At 41.7% G+C, this 23,815-nt stretch overlaps 1 protein-coding gene across 5 annotated transcripts; it reads left to right on the plus strand.

The window, feature by feature from the left end:
• Positions 1-848: 848 nt before the first annotated feature.
• Positions 849-19,636, plus strand: LOC147085013 (Fc receptor-like protein 2). Of its 5 annotated transcripts, none has more exons than XR_015075888.1 (8): positions 849-2,448; positions 4,244-4,510; positions 6,912-7,190; positions 8,070-8,357; positions 9,722-9,818; positions 10,343-10,373; positions 13,709-13,794; positions 15,147-19,636. XR_015075888.1 is itself a non-coding variant. In XM_085979715.1 (8 exons), exons 1-8 carry the CDS (start codon positions 2,283-2,285, stop codon positions 15,149-15,151), a joined length of 1,224 nt encoding a protein of 407 aa, XP_085835841.1. In that variant the 5' UTR covers positions 851-2,282; the 3' UTR covers positions 15,152-19,636. The 5 variants fall into 5 exon arrangements, 3 of the variants coding, with proteins under 3 accessions (XP_085835843.1, XP_085835841.1, XP_085835842.1); XM_085979715.1 differs by having other exon boundaries at positions 851-2,448; positions 9,717-9,818; XM_085979716.1 differs by having other exon boundaries at positions 853-2,302; positions 9,717-9,818.
• Positions 19,637-23,815: the final 4,179 nt, after the last annotated feature.

Consider the following 23,815-nt stretch of genomic DNA (forward strand, 5'->3'; position numbering starts at 1 on the left):
GCTGTTCGCCCGTGCGTAAAACTGTGGTTCTGGACTCGCCACCTATGAGAAACTTTCGGTCATCATTTTCATTGATTCGGTGGGAATGTAAAGTGGGCGGTTTCTCTCACGGTCGGCCAATCAGAACCCCAGTTTTAAGCCTCGGCGCCAAGTTTAATGTCTACCACAATATATTAAAGAAAAAGCGACCTAGAAATTTGTCTGTGTAACTGCTAGATCATTTAACTGTGGGTTGGCAGCGAGTAATCATAACTGAGTAAATAAATGGATGGATAGATAGACAGTTCTTTGTTGAAGTAACAGGGAATGCTAATCAAATTAGTGCAGTTCACTGTCGTGTATATAGACTTTCAAAAAATGCCTAATGAAGTACCACACAACTGACTTGTTCGCAAAAATCGTATTGTTATCATTGCGATTAAGGGGTACGGACAGCGTGGATAAGAAATTGTCTGAGACAAGGAAGCAGAGAATAGTTTTCAATTTTCGTTTTCTGTGATTGGAAGGGAATATTCAGTGTTATTCATAGTCATAGAGTTATACAGCACAGAAAGAGGCCCTTCGGCCCATCGTGTACACGCCAGCCATCAAGCCCTATCTATTCTAATCCCATTTTCGAGCTCTTGGTCCGTAGCCTTGTATGCTGTTGCGTTTCAAGTGCTCATCTGAATGCTTCTTGAATGTTGTGAGGGTTCCTGCATCTACCATTTCATGATGATATGGAAATATATGGAAAGCGTACTTATTCTGTGTCGCTTTTATGCTTTCGCTAGTAAATCTGATGGGAGAGTGCATGGAGCACACTCCGACCATTCTGTTCTGCAATGACATATGGGGTGGGAGGAGGTGACTAGTGGTGTTTTGCAAGGATCAGTGCTTGGGCACCAGCTATTCACAATAAATATCAATGATTTGGATGAGGGAACCAAATATAATATTTCCAAGTTTGCTGATGAAATGACACGAGGTGGGATCGTGAGTTGTTATTAGGAGGCAAAGTGTCTTCAAGGAGATTTAGACAAGTTGAGTGAGTGGGCAAAACCATTGCAGATGCAGCATAACGTGGATAAATGTGAAGTTATCCACTTCGGTTGGAAAAACAGAAAGGCAGAGTACTAAATAAATGGTGATAGATTGGGAAATGTTCATGTATAAAGGGACCTGTGTGTCCTTGTACCCCAAACACTGAAAGCAAATATGCAGGTACAGCAAGCAGTTAGGAAGGCAAGTGGTATGTTGATATTCATTGCAAGAGGATTTGAGTACAGGAGCAAGGATGTCTTTCTACAGTTATAGAGGGCCTTGGTGAGACAACACCTGGAGTACTGTGTGCAGTTTTGGTCTCCTTACCTAAGAAAGGATGTACTTGACATAGAGGGAGTGCAGCGAAAGTTCACCAGACTGGTTGCCGGGATGGCAGGACTGTCGTATGAGGACAGACTGGGTCGACTAGGCCTGTGTTCACTACAGTTTAGAAGAATGTGTGGATCTCATTGAAACGGTTAAAATTCTGGCAGGGCTACGCAGACTGGATGCAGGGAGGATGTTTCCCCTGGCTGGCGTGTCTAGAACGAGGGGTCACAGTCTCAGGATACGGGGTAGGAAGTTTAGGACTGAGACGAGGAGAAACGTCTTCACTCATAGGGTGGTGAACCTGTGGAATTCTCTACCACAGAAGGCTGTGGAGGGCGAGTCACTGAATATATTTAAGAAGGGGATAGATAGATTTCTAGACACAAAAGGCATCAAGGGGCATGGGGAGAGAGCTGGAATATGTTTGTGAGACGTAGGATCTGCCATGATCATATTGAATGGCAGAGCATGCTCGAAGGGCTGAATGGCCTACTCCTTCTCCTATTTTTCCATGTTTCTGTGTTTCTAAGCTGGGTCCGGTGTAAATCACAAAATCCTGATTTGCATGGTGACAGAGGAGTACCGCCAGGAAAAGGCAGGTGCTTCTGCCGCCCAAAGGTCGGCCATTCTAAAAGTTTAAGCAGCCAGGGAGTTTCCGTTTACAACGTGCTGAGGTCGATATCAACGATGTAAAGTCATCACCAACTCAAAAGATCGATCCATGGGCACCCGATAGGTAGCGCCCATTTTGGACAGCGACTAGAAATTCTCTGTAGTGGATATTGCACAGATTAGTTTCAACAATTCTAATCAGAACATTATTTTATTTTCATTCTACAGCCCATGTCCCAGAAGTAGTCCTTAGCAATCCGAGCGATGGAATCGTGAAAGAAGGGGAGACATTTTACCTGCATTGTCGATACAGAGGCATGAATCAATGGGCTTATTGGTATAAAGATGAGACTTATATTCATTATAAATATATGTTCTTTGAAAGATATGCAGATAGTCGCAGTGGAGCGTCTTACCAGTGTTCAGTGCCGCTGCTTTGGTCCTCCTCTGAGAAGAGTAAACCTCTGGATTTAGTCACCATTGGTAGGTAAACTTCGACACCAATGATCATAGCACAGTTTTAGTCGAGAAATGTGTCGCTTATAAAGGGGCCTCACAGTCAAATATAGTACAGGATATCAAGCACATGCAATACTGGGATAAAATTGGACCACTGGGCAGAAGTGTATCTTCATCCCTCCTCCTAACAGGGGGACCTCTCGGTTTCCCCAGAGTTGAAATATATGCCGCTATTTTGTGCGGTAGTATCAGCCAGTTTCACCTCCCATTTATATCACATTAACTTCAATTGAAATATCGCACAGAGTCTAAATCTACCCAAATTCTTACATGTTGTTAGGTCAATCAAATGTTATTTATTTCAAGAGAGACCTTAAACCGCTAATTGTGCATGGAACAGCGGCTCTCTAAAACAGCAGATACGAGAAAGCCACCGTTAATATCTCCTAGAGTAATTTTAAGACTGTGTTGAAAGCTTAAATTCTATTTCCAAAGTTCAAACTACAAAATCTGTGATCTGCAAACTAGTTTATATTAATAATAATGACATCTGAGAATTGCTGTGTCGCTGGTCTGATATGCAATGACTTCTCCATTTAAACATTACTTCATCCTCTGCGAAGTAGGTTGTAGGGTGACCCATCACAGGTTTAAAATCCAACTTTGGTGGAAGCACGTAATGGGCTCTACTCTCTCCAACCCTGTTACAAATCAAATGTAAAAGTCATAAAACCGACTGCTGTTTCGTATTCGCTCATTTGCCGCCAATGTGTATTACAAATTTATACCGGAGTGGGAATAACTTTACCTTTCATCGCAGGGTGAAATAAACAGGCGAGGTCCAATCAATCGCCATGTTTTAGATTCAGGTGGAGTCGCATTTCTATTTACTTCAGTGTTAAATAAATCGAGAGTGGTTTGAAACTTATGGCTGCTCCATTACTGCCCTTTGGCCTCTTGGCGGTAAAAGTGAAAAGTAGCTCAAGTGTATCCTCCCGGCGCTCCCCTGGGATCAGGATTGGTTGGAAGTGCATCTGCAGACCCGAGGCATGGTGAGAAGTGGAGTGTACATTTATCTTGTGTCTCTCAGAAAACAAATTATTATGAGGTGCAACGAATGCTTTTATCTAGGTAATAAGCAATGCTAGAAAAATTGTTGATAGGTGACTAACTAGGGGCGCTCCTTGAGCACTGCCACAAGTTTATTGTATGTGCAGTGCAAAAACCCTTTACATACATAAATGGGGTTCCCTTCCGCACACCTGGCGAAGTTACAGCGGAGGAGCGAAGGCAGGAAATTGCCCTGTGTTTCCACAAAAGGTAATGGGACAATGAGCAGCTAATTTGTTTGGTCTTGCTGGACGAACGAGCAATACCCCAGGACACTGGAACGACTTCTTCGTCTTGGCGTCGTTCAATGGGATTTTTAACTGATATCAGAAGCACCTGAACAGGTGAAAGCGGCCACGGTTTTAATATCTTGATTGCACAACATTTACAAATACCAGACGTTTATTTAGAGAGGGCTGGGCATCTGCCTGGCTGTTGAATCGATCCTCGCCATTGAACTTCGTTGATGAAACCTTGAAGGGCAATATGAGCAGTGATAGCTCAGCATTAGAAAGGGAACGGTCACTCTCTGAACCAATAAACATTAGTTTGGCTTTTCAGGTCTTAAAATTACTTTTAGTTACTGAGGTGATACCGATTGCTCTGGATATTGAGCTGCACTTTCAAGCCAATGTTTTTTAACATTGAAGAATGGTGCTTTAACATATTTTAATTTGTATTTCGTTCATATGTTTCACTTTTTTTGCAGCTTCTGATATGAATTTAACTCTGGAAGTGAATCCAACATCCGCACTGTCATGTGACAGTATTATCCTGAAATGTTTGATGCCTTCCTGGAAATGGAGAGAAGGTTTTCCCTTCCTGTGGTATCGAGATAAACAGTTAATAGCAGAAACTGACGAATCTCAGTACACCATAGAAAACGCAAAAGAGTCAGATACGGCACCATATCGGTGTGAACTCAAAATACGTTACAGGAAGTGGATCTCCCCGGATGTAACCATCACCATAAAAAGTTGGTCACTGCTTTTCTTTTTCATTTTCTTTATTTGATCTGGTAATGAGCTGTTGAAGGATGTGAAGTATTCTAAGAATCCTTGGCCTATATATGACTGCACAACCACAGAAATGTGGTTGACTCTTAATCCCCTCTGAAATGGCCTGGCAAGCTACTAAGTTTTATCAAAGCACGAGAAAAAACTGTAAGATTAAAACTTGGAGGAACACCTGGCATTGAACTAGGCATCATATTCGGACACAGATAAGACACACAGTCAACCCTGCAAAGCCCTCCTCCCTAACATCTGGGGACTTCTGCAAAAATTGGGACAGCTGTCCCACAGACCAGTCAAGCAATAGCCTGTCATAGTGATGATCACAGAATCATACCTTCCAACCAATGTGGTGGCTGGGTGGTGACAGAGTGATGTAACTGTGAATATTTGCAGAATTCACAGTGATCATAGTAGATGTTGAGACACAGCAGGGAATAGCGAAAAGAGCAAAGTTCTATTGAAGGATTCATACTTGAATAAGTCTTGCACAGCGTGGAGTTCCTGTATCAGCAGAATATATTAAGCAGATTAAGTTCTCCGCAAACAAAGCAGCGAGTGCAAATCCATAACAATATAGTAATGCTGCCTACTGGAGTGTTCCACAATACAGCTGCTGGTTACCATTTAGTACAGTCGCACCTCGTGGTGGTTCTTGGTATATCCTTGCTCTTGTTATCAATAATCTCTGCTATTTGTTTAACTATATGAGATGAATTCTTACCTCCCAATCCATATTCTGTTTTCACCGAACTCTTCTCCAAACCTAAACTGAGGACTGAGCCTACAGTTAAAATATTTGAGGTAGATCAGTTAAAATTCATTTTTTTTATTGAAACAATGCTGTTCAATATTAGGCTTCAATACACATTTCACAAAAATGGCAAAGCTCTGCAGTTGAATTCATACATCAACTCTAAGCACATGGGGGCAGCTTCTTTGAAGGGCTCGGTGACTTAGCCTTGTTGAGCAAATGCTTTCTACCACCGTGATAACAACAGAGTGATGAGGTTTCCATTACGGTAGAAGGTAAATAGAACCAGCTGTAATTACTGTTCATCTTTCATTTAAAGAATTTTTCAGGGGATTATAGATAAATAAATATACGGGAGGGATCCAATGTGGAAAAAGATTTACTCCCAGCTTTATCACATAATAAATCAATTTTGGATGTGATCTGTTTAAATCAAAGCGCCACCTGGTTCTATATAAAATCCATACATTTACTGAAACCCACACTTGTAATAGCTGCAACGTTTGAAGACCAGTGTCCACTCCCAGTGGCTAATATTAGCTTCCTGCAATAGTGTCGAATGGGCGATACTGAATTTGCCTCCCATTATATGTCCCTCCCGTGTTTGCGTCGCATCATTATCATTGGACAGGAACATCGTGCGTGGTGTACAATTGGTGCAAGATTCGATACCATGCGTTTTACACCATGGATCCAAGGTCAAGTTACCTCCTCTGTTTCTGTCTGACTGAATCAGCAACGAGCAGAACCTGGTCAGGAACAGCACGGTGTTTAATCAGACAGTGCCTTACCACTTACTAGTCCCGGCAATCGTTGCTAGCTGAAATCTCGGTGCTAAAATTTAACTTGGAGAGTGCAGTAGATAATTGGCAGACAAGGAAATCGAATTTCACCTGTGTGTAGATAGTATGGCCAATGAGCTACTACCGGTTTTGCACCCCAGACAAACTTGAATTTCCACCCCTCCAATTTCAGTAGAGGGGGATGACGGGGTGGCAAAACGCCGGAGGCTATTGAAGGCTGAGCCCCTGATGTCCGGCCTCTCGATTGCGTTCAGTTAGAATCTGCCAATCATAACTCTATCTTTACATTTTAAAAGGAGCAGGCAATCAGAACACCAAGTGGGTGTTATCGATCCTGTGTCATCAGTGCATTTTCAAAGAATTGCATTGTCCATAGCTGAGCGTTTAACATGAATGTCCTAAAATGTGAAGGTGCTGCAACAATGACCAATGAGGTTTCAGTATTTAAGACTTGGGCATAAAGCATCGCCTGGGCGGAGAGCAGAGTCCAAAATCTGAGTGGGGGGAATGGGGTGGGCTGAAGAGGGATAATCTCACAGGACCCGCAGGGTGTTTCCTCCATTCATTTTAACGGAAGGGTTAACTTCTCCCCAAATCTAGCCACGAGAGTATGTTCAGATGTCGGTGTTCCAAAGTGCATCTTCCTATAAACAGAGTGCAACCAAGGATTATTGAACGGCTCTTTCTTTGAACCGCTGTCAGCATTTCATTGCTCTGATCATTAACTTGTGTTATCCAAACAAATACTTTCATAAATCTTTGAGAGATGCTTCAGCTGGTAAATCTATTTTTTACTCTATTTTATAGAGCTCTTCTCCAAACCTACATTGAGGGCTGATTCTGAAGCTCAAATATTTGAGGGCCAACAGTTAAATCTCGCATGTTTGGTTGAAATATTTTGCTCCAATTCGTCTTTGAGATATGTATTTTTCAAAAATGAACAAGCTCTCAATTCAGCGGCAGACCACAACTATTACATCAAGGAGACATCACTGCTGGACGATTCGGGGATTTACCAGTGTGAAGCAAGTACTTTGAACAGTGAGGTGAAGAAACTGAGTAATCAGGTTTCTGTTTCAGTCAGACGTGAGTACAATTTACTGTTAGAATTTAGCATCTTTCATCCACAAAATTCCCAGCAGGTTCGCACACGGGGATTGATCCGTGAAGTAAGGGCCTTACCTATATGTTCAACATGCACTGAATACATAAATAACTAAATTATTGTCGCATAGACAACAGGGGAAAGGAAATAATAGCATGTTTATACAACACATTCGTGAGGCCACAGATACTGTGTCCAATGTCCTGCCTTCCATTTTAAAGAGAACAGTAAAATCACAGAAAACGGGCAGCGTTGATTCACCAGATGACGCCAGGGATGGAAAACTTTATTCACCAGAATAGACTTGAGCTACTGGCACGAACACTACCGGAGTAGCCATGGCTAAGAGTTATTTCATTACTGTTTATTACATGATAAGACCGAGATAGGGTGATAAGGGAATGGTATTTACTCTGATTGCGAAGACAGGAAGGAGGGATCATTGATGTATAATTATCAATATAAGCGGGAGGATAGCTTAGAAGAACGTTCTTTATTCGAGGATTGCTGGAACAAAGAATGATTGGCCAAGTGGAGCAGTGGAGTTAGATGCAATTGCATTTAGGTAGATAGTGTTTATGGTACTGGAATAGTGCAGAGTTAGTAGGAATCAGTACCAGGCCAGAGATAGTAGGGTGGCCACTAGTGGATTGCAATAGGAATCATTGCAATTCCAGAATCAGTTTTTCCTCTATTAATTCCACTGACTGCTGAAGTAGGAGAGGGGCACGGGCGCCCAAGATTGGAGTGGTAACCTAAATGACGAGGCTCTTTATTTTGATGAGAGCCCTATTTCACTTTGAAAGTAATACTACAAATTCCACAAAAGCAATGTAATTGACAAATGGTTATATTTACAGGAATCCCAGTGTCCAAACCGGAACTGGCAATCAGCCCTGGTAAAGAGTTACTGGAAGGCGACACAGCATCGTTAACCTGCTCAGTGTTCAACGGTTCTACCCCGATTACCTACATATTGTACAAAGGCCCAAATAAAGAACTCTTCCGAGAGGAGTCCAACCTAACCGAAATTACTTACCAAATCGGTAAAGTCAACCAAAGCACCCAAGGGGATTATATTTGTGGTGTTTCAAACGAAGCGACCAGACGTCCTCTACACAGCGATTTTGTTACGGTTGCAGTGCTAGGTGAGTTATTATAAATACCTCTGAGGCAGAACGAAACAAGTGACTCAGTGAGAACAGTCCGGGAATCACTGCTTTTGCCAATAGCTTGGACGTTGTAACATCTTCTTTGACATTCTTCTGTGTGAAGTGAGGCACTGCGCCATTTACATTAAACAGGTGAATGCCTAAAAAGAACAAGAATGTCATCTGATTGCATCAAGTATTGGTCTACAAACTGCAACTGTTAGTTGTAGATTTAAAACGGCTGATCAGTCTGTTTAATTGACAAATTGAGAGAAGTTATACGGAGAGGTTAATGACGACTCAAATCTTAATACCATCGGCAGTAATTTTTGGGCTATAAATTTTAGAACATCATCTCTTAACCGTAGCTGCTAATACTTTTGTATTTGTATATGGGATTGGGCGTCGCTGGCAACATTTGCTTTAATTGGCCATCCCTAATTGCCCTTGAGAAGGTAGTGGTGAGCCACCTTCTTGAACCGCTGCAGTCCACGTGGTGATCATCCAAATTCAGTACCCTGTCCCTGCTTTCTACCCACATCCCTTGATCCTGTTAGCCTTAAGCAACATATCTAACTCCTTCTTGAAAATAATTAATGAATTGGCCTCAACTTCCTTTTGTGGTAGAGAATTCCACAGGTTCTCCACTCTCTGGGTGAAGAAATTCCTCCTCATCTCTGTTCTAAATGGCTTACCCCTTATCCTTAGACTGTGACCCCTGGTTCTGGACTCCCCGACTATCGGGAACATCCTTCCTGCATCTAATCTGTCGAGTCCTTTTAGAATTTTATACGTTTTATTGAGATCCCCTCTCATTCTTCAAAACTCCAGTGAATATAAGCCCAATTGACCCAATCACTCCTCATACGGCATTCCTGTCATCCCAGGTATCAGTCCAGTTAATCAGCGCTGTACTCCCTCCATGGCGAGAACATCCTTCCTCAGATAAGGAGAACATCCTTCCTCAGATAAGTTACTTGAGGGCCAACAGTTAAAACTCGCCTGTTTGGTTGAAATATTTCGCTCCAGTTCAGCGGCAGACCACAACTATTACATTAAGGAAACATCACGGCCTGACGATTCGGGGACTTACCTTGGTAAAGCAACTACTTTGCACAGCGAGGTGAAGAAACTGAACAATCAGGTTTCAGTTTCAGTCAGACGTGAGTACAATTTACTGCAATTATCTATCATCTTTCATCCACTAAATTACCAACACATGCACACAATGGGATTCTTCATTCTGGCACAGGGCTTATCTATATGTTTAAGATGCACTGTATAAATAAATGAATATATCCGTACATACTTGAAACCGTATTATGTTATTCATGGGATATGTTTATTTTATTCCAGTGCAGATTCACACAACCGCGATCAGAGCCTCAGTTTTTACACTTTTTCTTGTTGCTGCCCTGATTGCACTGGTACTCGTCAATCGTCCCAACAAGAAACAAGGTGAGTCATGTTTTACAGGCAGGTGATTGGCTCTATAGTCACGCGAAGGGCTTCAGTGTATTCTATATTCAGTTGCGACATTCAAAATGCAACCATATTATTTGGGCAAAAGAGGGATAGTCTGGGCTGGAAAAAGAAAAATGTTATTTGAAATGACGATCTCAGAACAGACAGGAGCTTAAGACTGGGGCGAATTTGCCCAGTTAAGTGTTTTTATTTCCCTTTGTGCTGTTCAGAATTGATATGCATGTGGCCGAGGGGTAGAACAATAAGTGGCAGCATCATTCGTGGTTAGTGTGAGGAGACGATGCATCCTAAAGGATTTGTAACGCGGTATATGGTAATATCTTACATGTTTCTGTATATCTTTTCTGTATTGATTCTGTATTAATAAGTCATTTAATGCACGTTTGTAAAAGTTTAGATTTAATGTGAATGAATACGTTTGCAGTTAAACAAATCCACCTGTACAGCAATATTTATTGTACAACTTGCTGAAGTAGGTCTCTTCCTGTTTTATCCAGAAAATTCTTCAAGAATTTCACAATCGTTTGGGTAAGTCCACGCAATTTTTAGCTGAATAAGCCATAGCTATATCCCTGAATATACTCAGTCTCTGTATAGCTGAACTAAACGCGGTAAATGCTTGTGCGGTAGATTTTATCAATTGCATTGAACTTTAATCTGGCATTACGGATCAGCCTCCTGTTATAGAAAACACCATATTTTAATTTAATTTGAGTTGAATGGGATTGAAAAACATGTGGTTTCTACAACGCGTGTCTGTTCTGCTACACCACTTTTTATTCCGGGCACCGAGTTGGAAAATCTGCCCCATTGACGATAAGCCTTTACTGTAGCTCGCACTCAAACGATTACACTCCCTGCAGTCTATAAGGAGTGATCATTTTCTAAGTTATGTCAGTTGTACCTGAACTTCCTAACTTAAACAGAGTGAAATTCGCCCTGCGTGGCACAGTAAAAGGGGTGATTACAAATCGTTTTACAGTCCGCAGATTAGATTCCAGTGACTTGTAAACAAATATTGGGCGGAGTGTAAAAACTGTTGGAGTTTCGTTTAACCCTGCTCTCCACCACCGCCCAAGAAGAAATTATACCCCAAACTCTTCAATCACTCAGTGAGCTGGACTATTCTTTAATCCTCCAATTTAATCCTCATGTAAATCACAGGGACCTGAAGCATTCTAGGATTTGGTGTGCAGGGCGATTGCGCATGTAGTTAATTTTAGTAACATTCACACAGTGACTATCTCAGGCAGTGGTCCATTTAACTGAACAAGCTTTTCTGGATACAGTTCTACTATTGATCAGCTTGAACAGTGTTTGTTGGCTTGGAATATCTAGTCCCCTTGTGAATCCAGTCGCTGTTTATTTTCCGACTCCCCTATGCTGGACATCATTCCACATGTGTTTTAACCTCTGACTGAATGTTGCTTGAACTTTCGATACGCTTGTGTGGCCCTCAATTTGAAACTGTGGCACTCTTCTAGAGCTTCGGTATGGAAGCACATCTCTATACGCATTACCCAATCCTGTCATAACCATAAATAATAATTTTTAAAACTTCTCCATCTTCTTTCAAGATTGATTTTTTTTTAAATTACTCCAACTCCTTTCAAGGCTTTATCTCCCTGGTTTTGTAACTAATCTAGTGACCCAGCCTTTATATTCAACAAGCGTCTAGTATGTTTCTCTTATTAAAAAGATATCAACATTGTATTCACTGCGCCAGATGTGGGACATCTGCTGGGCAGAGCACAGAAAGGAAGATCTGGTCGGAATGATCTCTTGCTGAAAGCAGAAACGCTTGATTTCTGTTCCATTAAGTACCGTGAAAGGAAAATCCTGCATGTTCTGTAAAAGATGTGTTAACCTCTCCACCATATTCTCATCTTTGCATTCCTTCAACATGATTCTTAACAAACAAATGGCAGGAAAAATCATTGATACCCCATGAACTTGCATCAATACCAATTATAAATTTACGGTTATCTTTCTTGATTTCTGTGGCCCTCAATTTGTAACTGTGGCACTCTTCTTGAGCTTCGGTATTAAAACGCATCTGTAAGCACATTCCACCATCCTGTCATAATCATAAATAATATTTCAAAAAACTTCTCATTCTTCTTTCAAGACTAATTTTTTCAAAATACTCCAACTCCTTTCATCACTCTGTCCCCTTGGTTTTGGAACTAATCTAATGATCCTGCCTTTACATTCATCAAGAGTCTAATATGTTTCTCTTATAAAAATGATATCAACACTGTACTCACTGCGCCAGATGTGGGACATCTGCTGGGCTGACAGCATAACGTATGTTCAGTTGGAAGGTATCCCTTGCTGAACGCAGAACCGCTTGATATAAACACATATAAAACACATCTGTATGCACATTTCCCAAAAACCTCTTAATCATAAATAATTATTGCTAAACTTCGCATTATTCTTTCAAGACTGAATTTTATCACAATACTCCAACTCCTTTCAAGGCTCTATCGCCCTGGTTTTGAATGTAAGCTCGTGACACGCCCTTTATATTCAACAAAAGAATCAATGTTTATTTTATTAAAATGATACCAGCACTGTACTCCCTGCGCCAGCTGTGGGACATCTGCTGGGCAGAACACAGAAAGGAAGCTTGGTTGGGAAGGAGCTCTTGCCGAAAGCAGAACCACTTGCTCCCTGTTCCATTAAGCTGCGTGCAAGGAAAATCCTGCCTGTTCTGTAAATGATGTGTGAACCTCTCCACCAGGTTCCTCTTTGATTTCCTCCAACGTGATTTTTAGCACAAAAATCATAGAAAAAATGTTTTTAACAAAGGACATGCTCCAATACCAACTATAATTTTAAGGTTATCTCCCGTGATTTATAAGTTACACGGTGGTGATATATCTCAACATTCTCTACAGTTCCTAATTCACTTTCAACACTGCACCCACTTTTTTTTTTAAACTGATACCCAAATATCAATGATACATTCTTCCTTTTATTTGGTATTGAATCCTCCCTTCCATTTAGGACACAATGGGTCAAATTTGCTTTTCCAATGGAGTTGAAAGCAGGTGGTAAGGGATGGCCGGCCAGTTTTACACACAGCCTACTTTCCATTTCCAAATTCGGCTGGAGTGTAAGACGAGCGGCTGAGCCTTTACCACCCATATTCTGCTGGACGGTAAAAGTGAATATTAACTTCAACTTTCCAACTTGCCGCTCGGGCATAAACTGCCATTTCTGGTCAGCCGTCCAATTGAGATTGCGCCCGATTATCCTGTGAAACAATTTCGAAGCTATGAAAATCCGGCGAGTGCTGTTTCTTACTGCCCAGCAGTAATGTGGATCATATACCCCCCGCCAGGAGACACTCTTACTACGTTACAATCTTCAACCATAATCAGTATAACTTAATTTGGGGCCGCAGCACACAGCGAGCACTAACGAATCTATTGCACATTTTGGACTCGACCGATTTTATTTTCCATAAATTTCAATGGATCAAAAATGATCTAGAGGATTTCTAAATGGACAGCCGATTCGCTACATTTCGCTTTGCGGTGTCTTCAAGGACCAATTTCTACTGAAGTGAGTCATGATAAGGGAAATCTGGAAAATATCTGAGGTAATTCAGGATCTGCTGAGAGAACGACGTTAGACCCCTGGGGAGGAAAGTGCCACGGATCGGCAACCTGTCTACCTTGAGCTTCTTCAACTGGTCCAATGGATGTGGACTTGCAAGTTTAAGGTTATGTCTCTTGTAAACTGCTTGCTTGTTTTTGATATTTATTCTACTATTTCATCTTATTTGAAAGTAACATTTCCGTTGTCCACGATTATTGTTAAACTTTAATCTCTGTGAACATTTCCGCACTTAGGGAGGCAACTAGAAACAGACCTCCAAGTGAAGAGAATTCTGCAGACAATTCCGAGTCTGCAGGTGTGCGATCAGCTCAAAGCACCGGTAAGTTCAACCTGATCAGCATGTGATGAACCGTAGATTGTTTGGGGTAACATTTCCATCGGAAGTTCTCTCCAATATCGTTATCACTTCGGCAGAAGTTAGGCTACAACTCCAGAGAGATCACCCTTTCTGCAAGTTTTCCACGGAAATTCCACCAACGTTACGACGAGACATTGGGAAAAACCACATAGAGTTTCTATTTCCTTCTCTGCGTACACTCAGCACAATCTAGCGTTAGGTTTTCTTCTTCACTGTCTGGATATTGACCTATTATATCTCTAACATTATCTCAAAGTCTATGTCAGTGGCTGGTCTACATCTATATCTGTGTCTATGTCTATGTCTCTCTCTATGTCTATTCCTATCTCGAACTCTATGTTGATCTCTATGTCCACCTCCATCAATCAGTCTTTACCTATCTCCATATCTATGTCTAGCTCTATCTTTATATCTCTACTTCTTTATCCACCTCCATCTCTCTATCTCTACGTATATCCCAGTCTCTCGCAATCTATCATCATGCCTCACTATATTTCTTTACATTTATCTCGCTTTCCATCGCTCCATCTCTCTCTCTATCTATCTATTTGTATCTATCTCTATTGATCACTCTGTCTTGCTGGTTACAACTCTATCTCTCTCTGTCTATGTCCATTTAGATATCGATCTCTAGCTCCCCTATCTCTACGTCTATGCCAGACTCTTTCTATATGTTTATGCACCTCTATTTGTATCAAATAATTTATTAGTATCTCTATCACTGGCTCTAGTTATTTGTCTACCAGTAACTCCAAATTTATGTCCGTCTCAATCATCTCTCTGCCTCTGTGCCTATCAATATCTATTTCGATTTATATCCCTCTTTCTCTATATTCTATCTCTATCTTTATCTCTATCACTATCACTATCTCTGTCTCTATCTCTACCTCTGTCTAAAATCTCTACTCCCTATCTCTTTCTCTAAACCGTCATTAATCTCTGATATTACAGTCGTACTCTTATGGACACCTGTTGCTTGCGAAACTGTGTAAATCCTGAGTGAAATATGATGGCTCTCTACAGAATAAAATTGTGCCTTATGTAAAGAATCAGAAAGTTAAATTATACTAATATTGCAGTTAATTTACTTGGATACTCTTAAGAGCCGAGATGGATTTCCTTCTCCACCACTCGGTCGAACGAAATAAAAGTGATCTTACTGTCCTTAGATATCTTTTTCTTAATCTTTATATTCGATCTGATAATTAATTCCTTGTGAAAACATATCAAACGAGTAACAGAAATGGACTCAAAATGTGCAATACAATAGAGAATTTTGCATTGATAGAATGTTAATTTCCTTTCATGGAAAGTTTGAATCTTCTGACTGTAACGAGGCTCATGTGACATGAATCATCAGCAACTGGAAGGCAATCGAGAGCCTGAGCACCAAGAAGATAAATACAGATGTTCGGAGTCTACAGGAATCTACAGAAAATTCTGAAGGCAATAGTTGAAGCAAGCATGTTATTCCTACAAGTGACTAAAGAACAATATTGCTGGGGAGCACCTCAGTTCGTGATGTTCATTCAAAGCAAAAACTGTCAATCGTCACGATTCAACCACGATTTGGATTTTTCTTCACAAGAGCCTCTATGTACAGAACCTGATTCATTTCATTGCTGTATACAGCTGTTGATGCCTCATCACAGAGAATAAGGGGCCCAAGTTGAATAACTTCAGCATCTGTTTCTGGATGTAGATGCCATGAGGCCAATGATCTAATGAAACTTTTGGTAAACTAGCTTCCTGACTGTGCCTGAAATATTTTCATTCTGACCTAAATGACTTTCGATCGCTTGGACATTTCGCTTGTATACGCCAGATTAATAACTGCTTACCTCCCAGATGTTTCGGGACATCTTCTGATTGATTGATTTCGCCTGGAGTTTCTGTATTGGTACTAATTGTCTGCTTATAAACCTGGATGTATCATTTCAGCTACTGAAGAATTGGATTAGGTTCTGGACAGTTTCATGTGTAAGCCTTATTCATAAGAACATAAGAAATAGGAGCAGGAGTAGGCCAATCGGCCCCTCGAGCCTGCTCTGCCATTGAATTAGATCATGGTTGATCTGATCCTAACCTCAAATCTACTTCCACTCTCCATCCCACCCGAACCTATGTGATCTCCCAGGAGAGGAGAAAAACCAGATAAAAAACCCAATGGCCAATTTGGGAGAAAAAATCTGGGAAATTCCTCTCCGACCTATCTAGGCGATCGAAACTCGTCCAGGAGAGCACTCTGTCCATGTTATTCCTACAGTACTTACCTTCTGTAAAAGGTGACCTCCACCCCAGCCAGCAACAGGCCCAATTTACTCTTGAAGGACACCTAGCTGGCAGCCTGTTCCCGAGGTCTCCACTAATTCCTGTGAATAGAACCATCTCCTGAAATGTAGCACAGAATTAGAACACAAGAAGTAGGAGCAGGACCAGGCTACACGGTCCCTGGGCCCACTCCGCCACCCACAGAGCCATGACCGATCCGAACCTAGACTCATGTCCAATTTCCTGCCCGCTCCCCGTAACCCCTAATTCCCTTTACTTCTAGGAAACTGTCTATTCCTGTTTTAAATTTATTTAATGATGTAGCTTCCACAGCTTTCTGGGGCAGCAAGTTCCACAGACCTACTACCCTCTGTGTGAAGAAGTTTCTCCTCATCTCAGTTTTGAAAGTGCAGTTTCTTATTCTAAGATTATGCCCCCTAGTTCTAGTTTCACCCATCATTGGGAACATCCTCACCGCATCCACCCGATCAAGCCCCTTCACAATCTTATATGTTTCAATAAGATCGCCACTCATTCTTCTGAACTCAAATGAGTAGAGTCCCAATATACTCAACCACCCCTCATATGTCCACCCCCTCATCCCCGGGATTAACCGAGTGAACCTTCTTTGTACTGCCTCGAGAGCAAGTATGTATTTTCTTAAGTATCGACACCAAAACTGTATGCAGTATTCCAGGTGCGGTCTCACCAATACCGTGCATAACTGCAGCAATACCTCCCTGTTCTTATATTTTATCCCCCTAGCAATAAAGGCCAACATTCCATTGGCCACCCATGCCAGACTATTTCCCCAATTCCATGATCATCTGCTGCACCTGCATACTAACATTTGGAGTTTCGTGCACCAGGACCCCCAGTTCCCTTTGTACTGCAGTACTTTCCAGTTTCTTGCCATTAAGATAATAACTTGCTCTATGATTTTTCCTGCCAAAGTGCATAACCTCACACTTTCCAGTATTGTATTCCATCTGCCAAATCTCTGCCCACTTATTAGCCTGTCTATGTCCCTTTGCAGGTTTTTTATGTCCTCCACACTCACTACTTTCCCTCCCATCTTTACATCTTCTGCAAACTTTGATATGTTACACTCGGTCCCCTCCTCCAAATCGTTAATATAGATTGTAAAGAGTTGAGGACCCAGCACCGACCCCTGCTGAACACCACTAGTTACTGATTGCCAGTCTGAGAATTAACCATTTATCCCAACTCTCTGCTTTCTGTTAGATAACCAATCCTCCACCCATGCCAGACTATTACCCCAATTCCATGATTTTTTATCTTGAGCAAAAATCTTTTGTGTGGCACCTTGTCAATTGCCTTTTGGAAGTCTAAATACACTACGTCCACTGGTTCCCCTTTAATCACCCTGTATGTTACGTCCTCAAAAAACTCAAGCAAATTTGTCAAACATGACTTCCCCTTCATAAAAGCATGCTGACTTTGTCCTATTAAATTATGTTTATCCAAATGTCCCGTTACTGTCTCCTTATTAATGGACTCCAAAATTTTACCAACCACAGATGTTGGGCTAACTGGTCTATAGTTTCCAGCCTTCTGCCTACTACCCTTTTTAAATAAGGGTGTTACATTAGCAGTTTTCCAATCTGCCGGGACCTTTGAATACAGGGAGTTTTGGAAAATTATTACCAATGCATCCACAACCCCTACCGCCACTTCCCTCAAGACCCTAGGATGTAAGCCATCAGGTCCAGGGGATTTATCCGCCTTGAGTCCCATTATTTTACCGAGTACCAATTCCTTATTGATTTTAATCGTATTTAGCTCCTCCCCCCCTAGAGCCCCCTGTTTGTCCAGTGTAGGGATATTCCTAGTGTCCTCTTCCATAAAGATTGAAACAAAATATTTGTTCAGCGTTTTTACCATCTCCATGTTTCCCACCATTAATATCCCTGTCTCATCCTCTAAGGGACCAACATTTACTTTAACCACCCTTTAACTTTTTATATAACTATAGAAACTCTTGCTATCTGTTTTTATATTTTATTTAATTTACTTTCATAATCTATCTTCCCTTTCTTAATCAATTTTTTAGATACTTTTTACTGTCTTTTGAAGGCTTCACAATCTTCTATCCTCCCACTAGATTTGGCTACCTTATATGCCCTTGTTTTTAGATGGATACTTTACTTAATTACTTTACTTAGCCACGGATGGCTGTCATTTCTTTTACACCCTTTTTTCCTCAGTGGAATATATATTTTTTGAAAGTTGTAAAATAACTCCTTAAATGTACACCACTGGTCATGTACCGTCTTACCCTTTAATCTATTTTCCCAGTCCACTCTAATCAATTCCGCACTCATAACTTCATAGTCTCCTTAATTCAAGCTCAGTACGCTTGTTTGAGATCCAACCTTCTCGCCCTCTAATTGAATATGGAATTCAACCATGTTATGGTCACTCATTACAAGGGGATCCTTTACTAGGACATTTTTAATTAATCCTGACTCATTAAACAGGACCAGATATAAGGTTGCTTGCCCCCTGGTCGGTTCAGTTGCATACTGCTCAAGAAACCCATCCCTAATGCACTCAATAAACTCTTCCTCAAGGCTGCCCTGCCCAATTTGATTTGTCCAGTTAATATGATAGTTAGAATCCCCCATAATTATAGCTGTTCCCTTATTCCAAGCCCCAACTATTTCCTGATTAATACTCCGTCCAACAGATTTGCAACTTTTAGGAAGCCTATAGACTACGCCCACTAGTGTTTTCTTCCCCTTATTATTCCTTATCTCCACCCAAACTGTATCTCACAATCCTGATCCTTTGACCCAATATCATTTCTCTGTATTAGTGATTCCTTCCTTTATTAACATAGCCACCTCACATCCCCTTCCTTCCTGCCTGTCCTTTCTGATTGTTAAATACCCTGGTATGTTTAATTCCCAGTCATGGTCAACCTGCAGCCATGTTTCTCTAATGGCCACAAGATCATACCCATATGTAGTTATTTGTGCCGTTAACTCGTCCATTGCGTTACGAATGCTACATGCATTCAGATAAAGAACATTCAAATATGTTTTGTATACTTAGTCCTTGCTTTTTCCCCTTTTACTACTTTACATTTTACTCCATACCTTCTGTCCCTTCCTGACACGCTCTGATTTTTAATTCCCCTACTGTTACCTAGGTCTATGACCTTCTCCGTTGTCATTTTTATTATTTGCTCTCTAGAAACCTCCCTCCTCCCCCCCACCACTTATTAGTTTAAAGCCCTCTCTACAGCCCTGAAGCTATTCTTTCTGAAGCATTCCGAATATTTGTTACCCTAATAATTCTCTGCAGGACAATTTATTTCAGTGCTATGTTTCCTTGAATATAACATATTGACGTTGGAGCACACCGATTGGCCGATTTTAACTTGGCTGTATCATTTCAGCTCCTGATCAGTTAGGTTCGGGCCTCGATATTTTCACGTAATAGCTGATTGGCTTTATGTAAACTTGGCACTCTATTTTGGCAGCTGAATACATAATTTTAACCGGAATGATTCTCTGCTGGCTGCCCTCTTTCAGTGACGGGATATTCGAACATTTCTCATGGCATTCGGAGAAAACTGATTGGCTGATTGTAAGCACAGTGGGCTCTTCCAATATAAAAATAATCGCAATTACTATTGCAACACATATGATCAGGAATTTTGGTAACGTACCCGTCTGAAGTCTGTTCCCTATTACTGAATGAACAACACAGTACTGAGCGCATTCTGCTTTTCAATGGCAGGTGTAATCAATATCTTAGGAAGGGAATATTCTGACTGATCTGTAACATGAATCGTCTTTCTTATAAGATAACTAATTAGATGAATGATTAACTATTAGTAAGCCTGAACATGAAATAGCTACGTTGGTTATTGTTGAACAGACTGGGGAAGGGGACGAATCTCTGGTTGAAAGGGTGAAGAAGTGCGAATTTTTGAAATAAATCTGAGTGTGGAGATGCCGTGTTGGATAGTTTGAACATGAGCGCCGGGTCTGATACACTTGTTTATTAACCTGACCTGTATCACCCGTGACTTGACTCACTGAAAGTGATGGAGGGGTGGAGGGGGGGACTCTTGCATGTTTAACGCTGCTGTGTATGAAAATGTTGCTGCAGTTAGTCCAAGCACAGTATGTGACTTAAAGGAAGTCGACAGCGGTACAGGTAATTTACTGATACATTGGGTAAACATAGAGATAGGAACAGGAGTAGGCCATTCGGCCCTTCGAGCCTGCTCCGCCATTCAATGAGATCATGGCTGATCTTCGTCTGAGATCATAGCTGATCTTACCAGTTCAGTACCCCGTCCCCGCCTTTTCTCCGTAACCCTTAATCCCCTTAGCCTTCAGAAATATATCCAATTCTCTCTTGAAAATATTTATTGAATTAGCCTTCACAGCCCTCTGTGGCAGGGAATTCCACAGGCTCACCACTCTTTGAGTGAAGAAATTCTTCCTCATCTCTGTTTTAAATGATTTGCCCGCTATTTTTAGACTGTGGCCCCTGGTTCTGTGCTCCCCTGCCATTGGAAACATTCTCTCTGAATTCAGCCTGTCCAGGCCTGCCATAATTTTATATGTTTCGATGAGATCCCCTCTCAACCTTCTAAACTCCAGTGAGTACAAGCCCAAACTATTCAATCTCCCCTCGTAGGTCATTCCCGCCATTCCAGGTATCAGCCTGGTGAATCGCCGCTGCACTCTTTCCATGGCAAGAACATCCTTCCGCAGATGGGGCGACCAAAACTGTACACAATACTCCAGATGCGGTCTCACCAGCACCTTGTACAGCTGTAGTAAGGTATCCCTATTCCTATACTCGAACCCCCTTGATATGAAGGCCAACATACCATTTGCCTTCTTAATTGCCTGTTGCACCTGCATGCTCTCCTTCAGTGACTGGTGCACAAGAACACCCAGGTCCCTCTGCACTTCCCCATCTCCCAATCTATTGCCATTTAGATAATAATCCACCCTCCTGTTTTTACCCCCAAAGTGGATAACCTCGCATTTATCCACATTATAGTGCATCTGCCACATATCCGCCCATTCCCCCAACCTGTCCAAATCGCACTGTAGCCTCCTGACATCCTCATCAGAGCCCACCCCTCCTCCTAGTTTACAATTTCAGATGGATGACAGCATAAGTGCAGGCAGCATCATTGATTAGTGAGGACAATGATATTGAAGCATATTTAAAAGCTACTCACAGTTTGATGTGGTGTAAATGATTCACAGCATAATAGTTTCGCCACAGACTGAGGCAGGCAGGATTGGTGCTCGACACATGGCATTTTAGTGCCTTGAAGAAAGACTGGGGAGGATAGTATTTTGTGACTGAATGTCGAGGAGAACTGAAGATTCGCTGACAGACTGCATTTTACAGACTGGAACAATGGTATTATCCTTTGCAGTTAAAATCCAGACAAAGCGACATGGACAAGATTTAATTGGTTTATAACATATTAGTAAAAATATAACTTTTTAAATACAGGATAACAAAACTGAGTAAGTGTTATAATCATTACTATTTAGATTGTTGTTAGACAACCGATATTCTGGTAATGCTTGGGACAGGAGTACAATTATTGATTCACAGCCAGCCTGCTCAGGGACACGAATTATCAAAATAAAATAGAAGCTGATGGTGTGAATGACTTGCAGGCAGGTTGGGGATGAAAGTTATTACCAACATCCAAAGACTTGGACATCTGAAGTATAATTTGAGAACCAGCAATGGACAGGGTTGATGCCAGTATGAGAGCAGGAACTAATAGAGATGCAGCGGAGAGGGTCAATATTGGGACTGTACCCAAACTTATAGGGCAATTTAGAGAGGGTGCAGAAGAGATTTATTAGAATGGTTCCCGGGATCAGGGTTTACAGTTACGTGGATAGACTACAGTAGCTGGGGTTGTTCTCCTTAGAGCAGAAAAGGCTAAGAGGAGATTTGATAAAGGTATTTAAAATCATGAAATGTTTATGTAGATTAAATAATTGAAAATCTTTCCAATGACTGAAGGATCGATAACCAGGGGGGAGAGAATTAAGTTGATTGGCATAAAAACAGACGCGACATAAGGAAAAATTATTTTAATGCAACGAGTGGTTATGATATTGAATTCATTGCCCAATAGAGTGGTGGATGCAGATTCAATAGCAGCCTTCAATAGGGAATTGGATAAATACTGGTAGGAGAAACAAACTTCAGGGATATGGGGCATAAGCGGTGCTGTGGTACCTTGAAAGAGCCGGTGCAGATTCGATGGACCGAATGGCCTCCTTCTGTGCTGTACTATCCCATGCTTCTATAAAATTATATACCCGTGCCAGTAGGACACTGATATGGTTAATAGATTCATACAGCACGGTGGCATAGTGGTTAGCACTGTTGCCTCACAGCGCCAAAGACCCGGGTTCGAATCCGGCCTCGGGCGACTGTCTGTGTGGAGTTTGCACATTCTTCCCGTGTTTGCGTGGGTTTTCTCCGGGTGCTCCAGTTTCCTCCCACAGTCCAAAGATGTGCGGGTTAGGTTGATTGGCTATGATAAATTGACCCTTAGTGTTAGGGGGATTAAATACGTGGGGTTACAGGGATCGGGTGGGACATGTGTTGGTGTAGGGGTTACGGGGATCGGGTGGGATATGTGTCAGTGCAGGCTCGATGGGCCGAAATGGCCTCTATCTGCACTGTGGGGTTTCTGTGATTTCTGTGACAACACATACTCAGTAATTAGAATGTTACACCACCACAATAACAACTTGAATGGACACATTTTTTAAACACAGTCAGCACTGAATGTGTAAGATATTCCATTGCCCTGCATGTCTGCAATTAAATGGCTAAACTTATCTAGAGTGCAAAAATTAACGTTAAATTATAATTAGAATATTGGCTCTGTAGAGCCAAGTTAACGGTTACCTGGAGTGAGCCAGATGCTGGGACGAGATTGGGCAGCTAAAGCAGATACACTGGATAAGCCTGTGTTTAGGCTTCAGTAATTTGTGAGTTGAATCGCCTCTTTGTAAAACACCGGGTTAAACTCTCGGGACTTTAATGGTTAATGGTGCCAGTGTGAAACACGTTCAGTGGTCACAGCTCACATTAGTTGCAGCCCTTCACCTCGGTTCCCTCTCAACCGTTGTGCCATGCCACACACACAGAGCGGGTCTGACCGCTTCCGTAAACCCGTGAAAATAACAAGCCTTCAGCCTGGGGCCACAGATCAGTCCAGTCTATGTGTTAACGGTACAAGATGCGCTTACAATAAATCATGTTCAAAACAGTTTCCAGAGATGTCTCCGGCCTGTATTCCAACTGTTCGCTTCTGATAAGAATGTATTTTAAAACTGCCAGGGCTAATTTCACGTTTCAACGTTAGGGTGAACTCGTCATCACGGTTTAAGTTCCCCTTTTCTCCAATGTGGTCAGAAGTCACACTGATCTCAGTGCGCAGTCGCGTGGTGCATGGGCAGTGAGCTCCACAGCTGCAGACTGCTCTCGTGGAACTCGCTCCAGCCGCTGTCTCCTCATTCCCCATAAGTACAGACTCGGGATCTGCGCGTGTGGGCGTTTGGTACTGAAGAAGTAGAACAGTGTCATCGGCTGAATGTGGGCGGGTACATTTGTCGGGAACAGGAGTGGGAAGCGGAGCAATGCGCTTGGGAATAGATTGTTCTGTGTT

Source organism: Somniosus microcephalus, unplaced genomic scaffold, assembly GCF_052327205.1.
Source record: "Somniosus microcephalus isolate GS21.2 unplaced genomic scaffold, FLI_Smic_1.0 unresolved_chr9, whole genome shotgun sequence".
Lineage (NCBI taxonomy): Eukaryota > Metazoa > Chordata > Chondrichthyes > Squaliformes > Somniosidae > Somniosus > Somniosus microcephalus.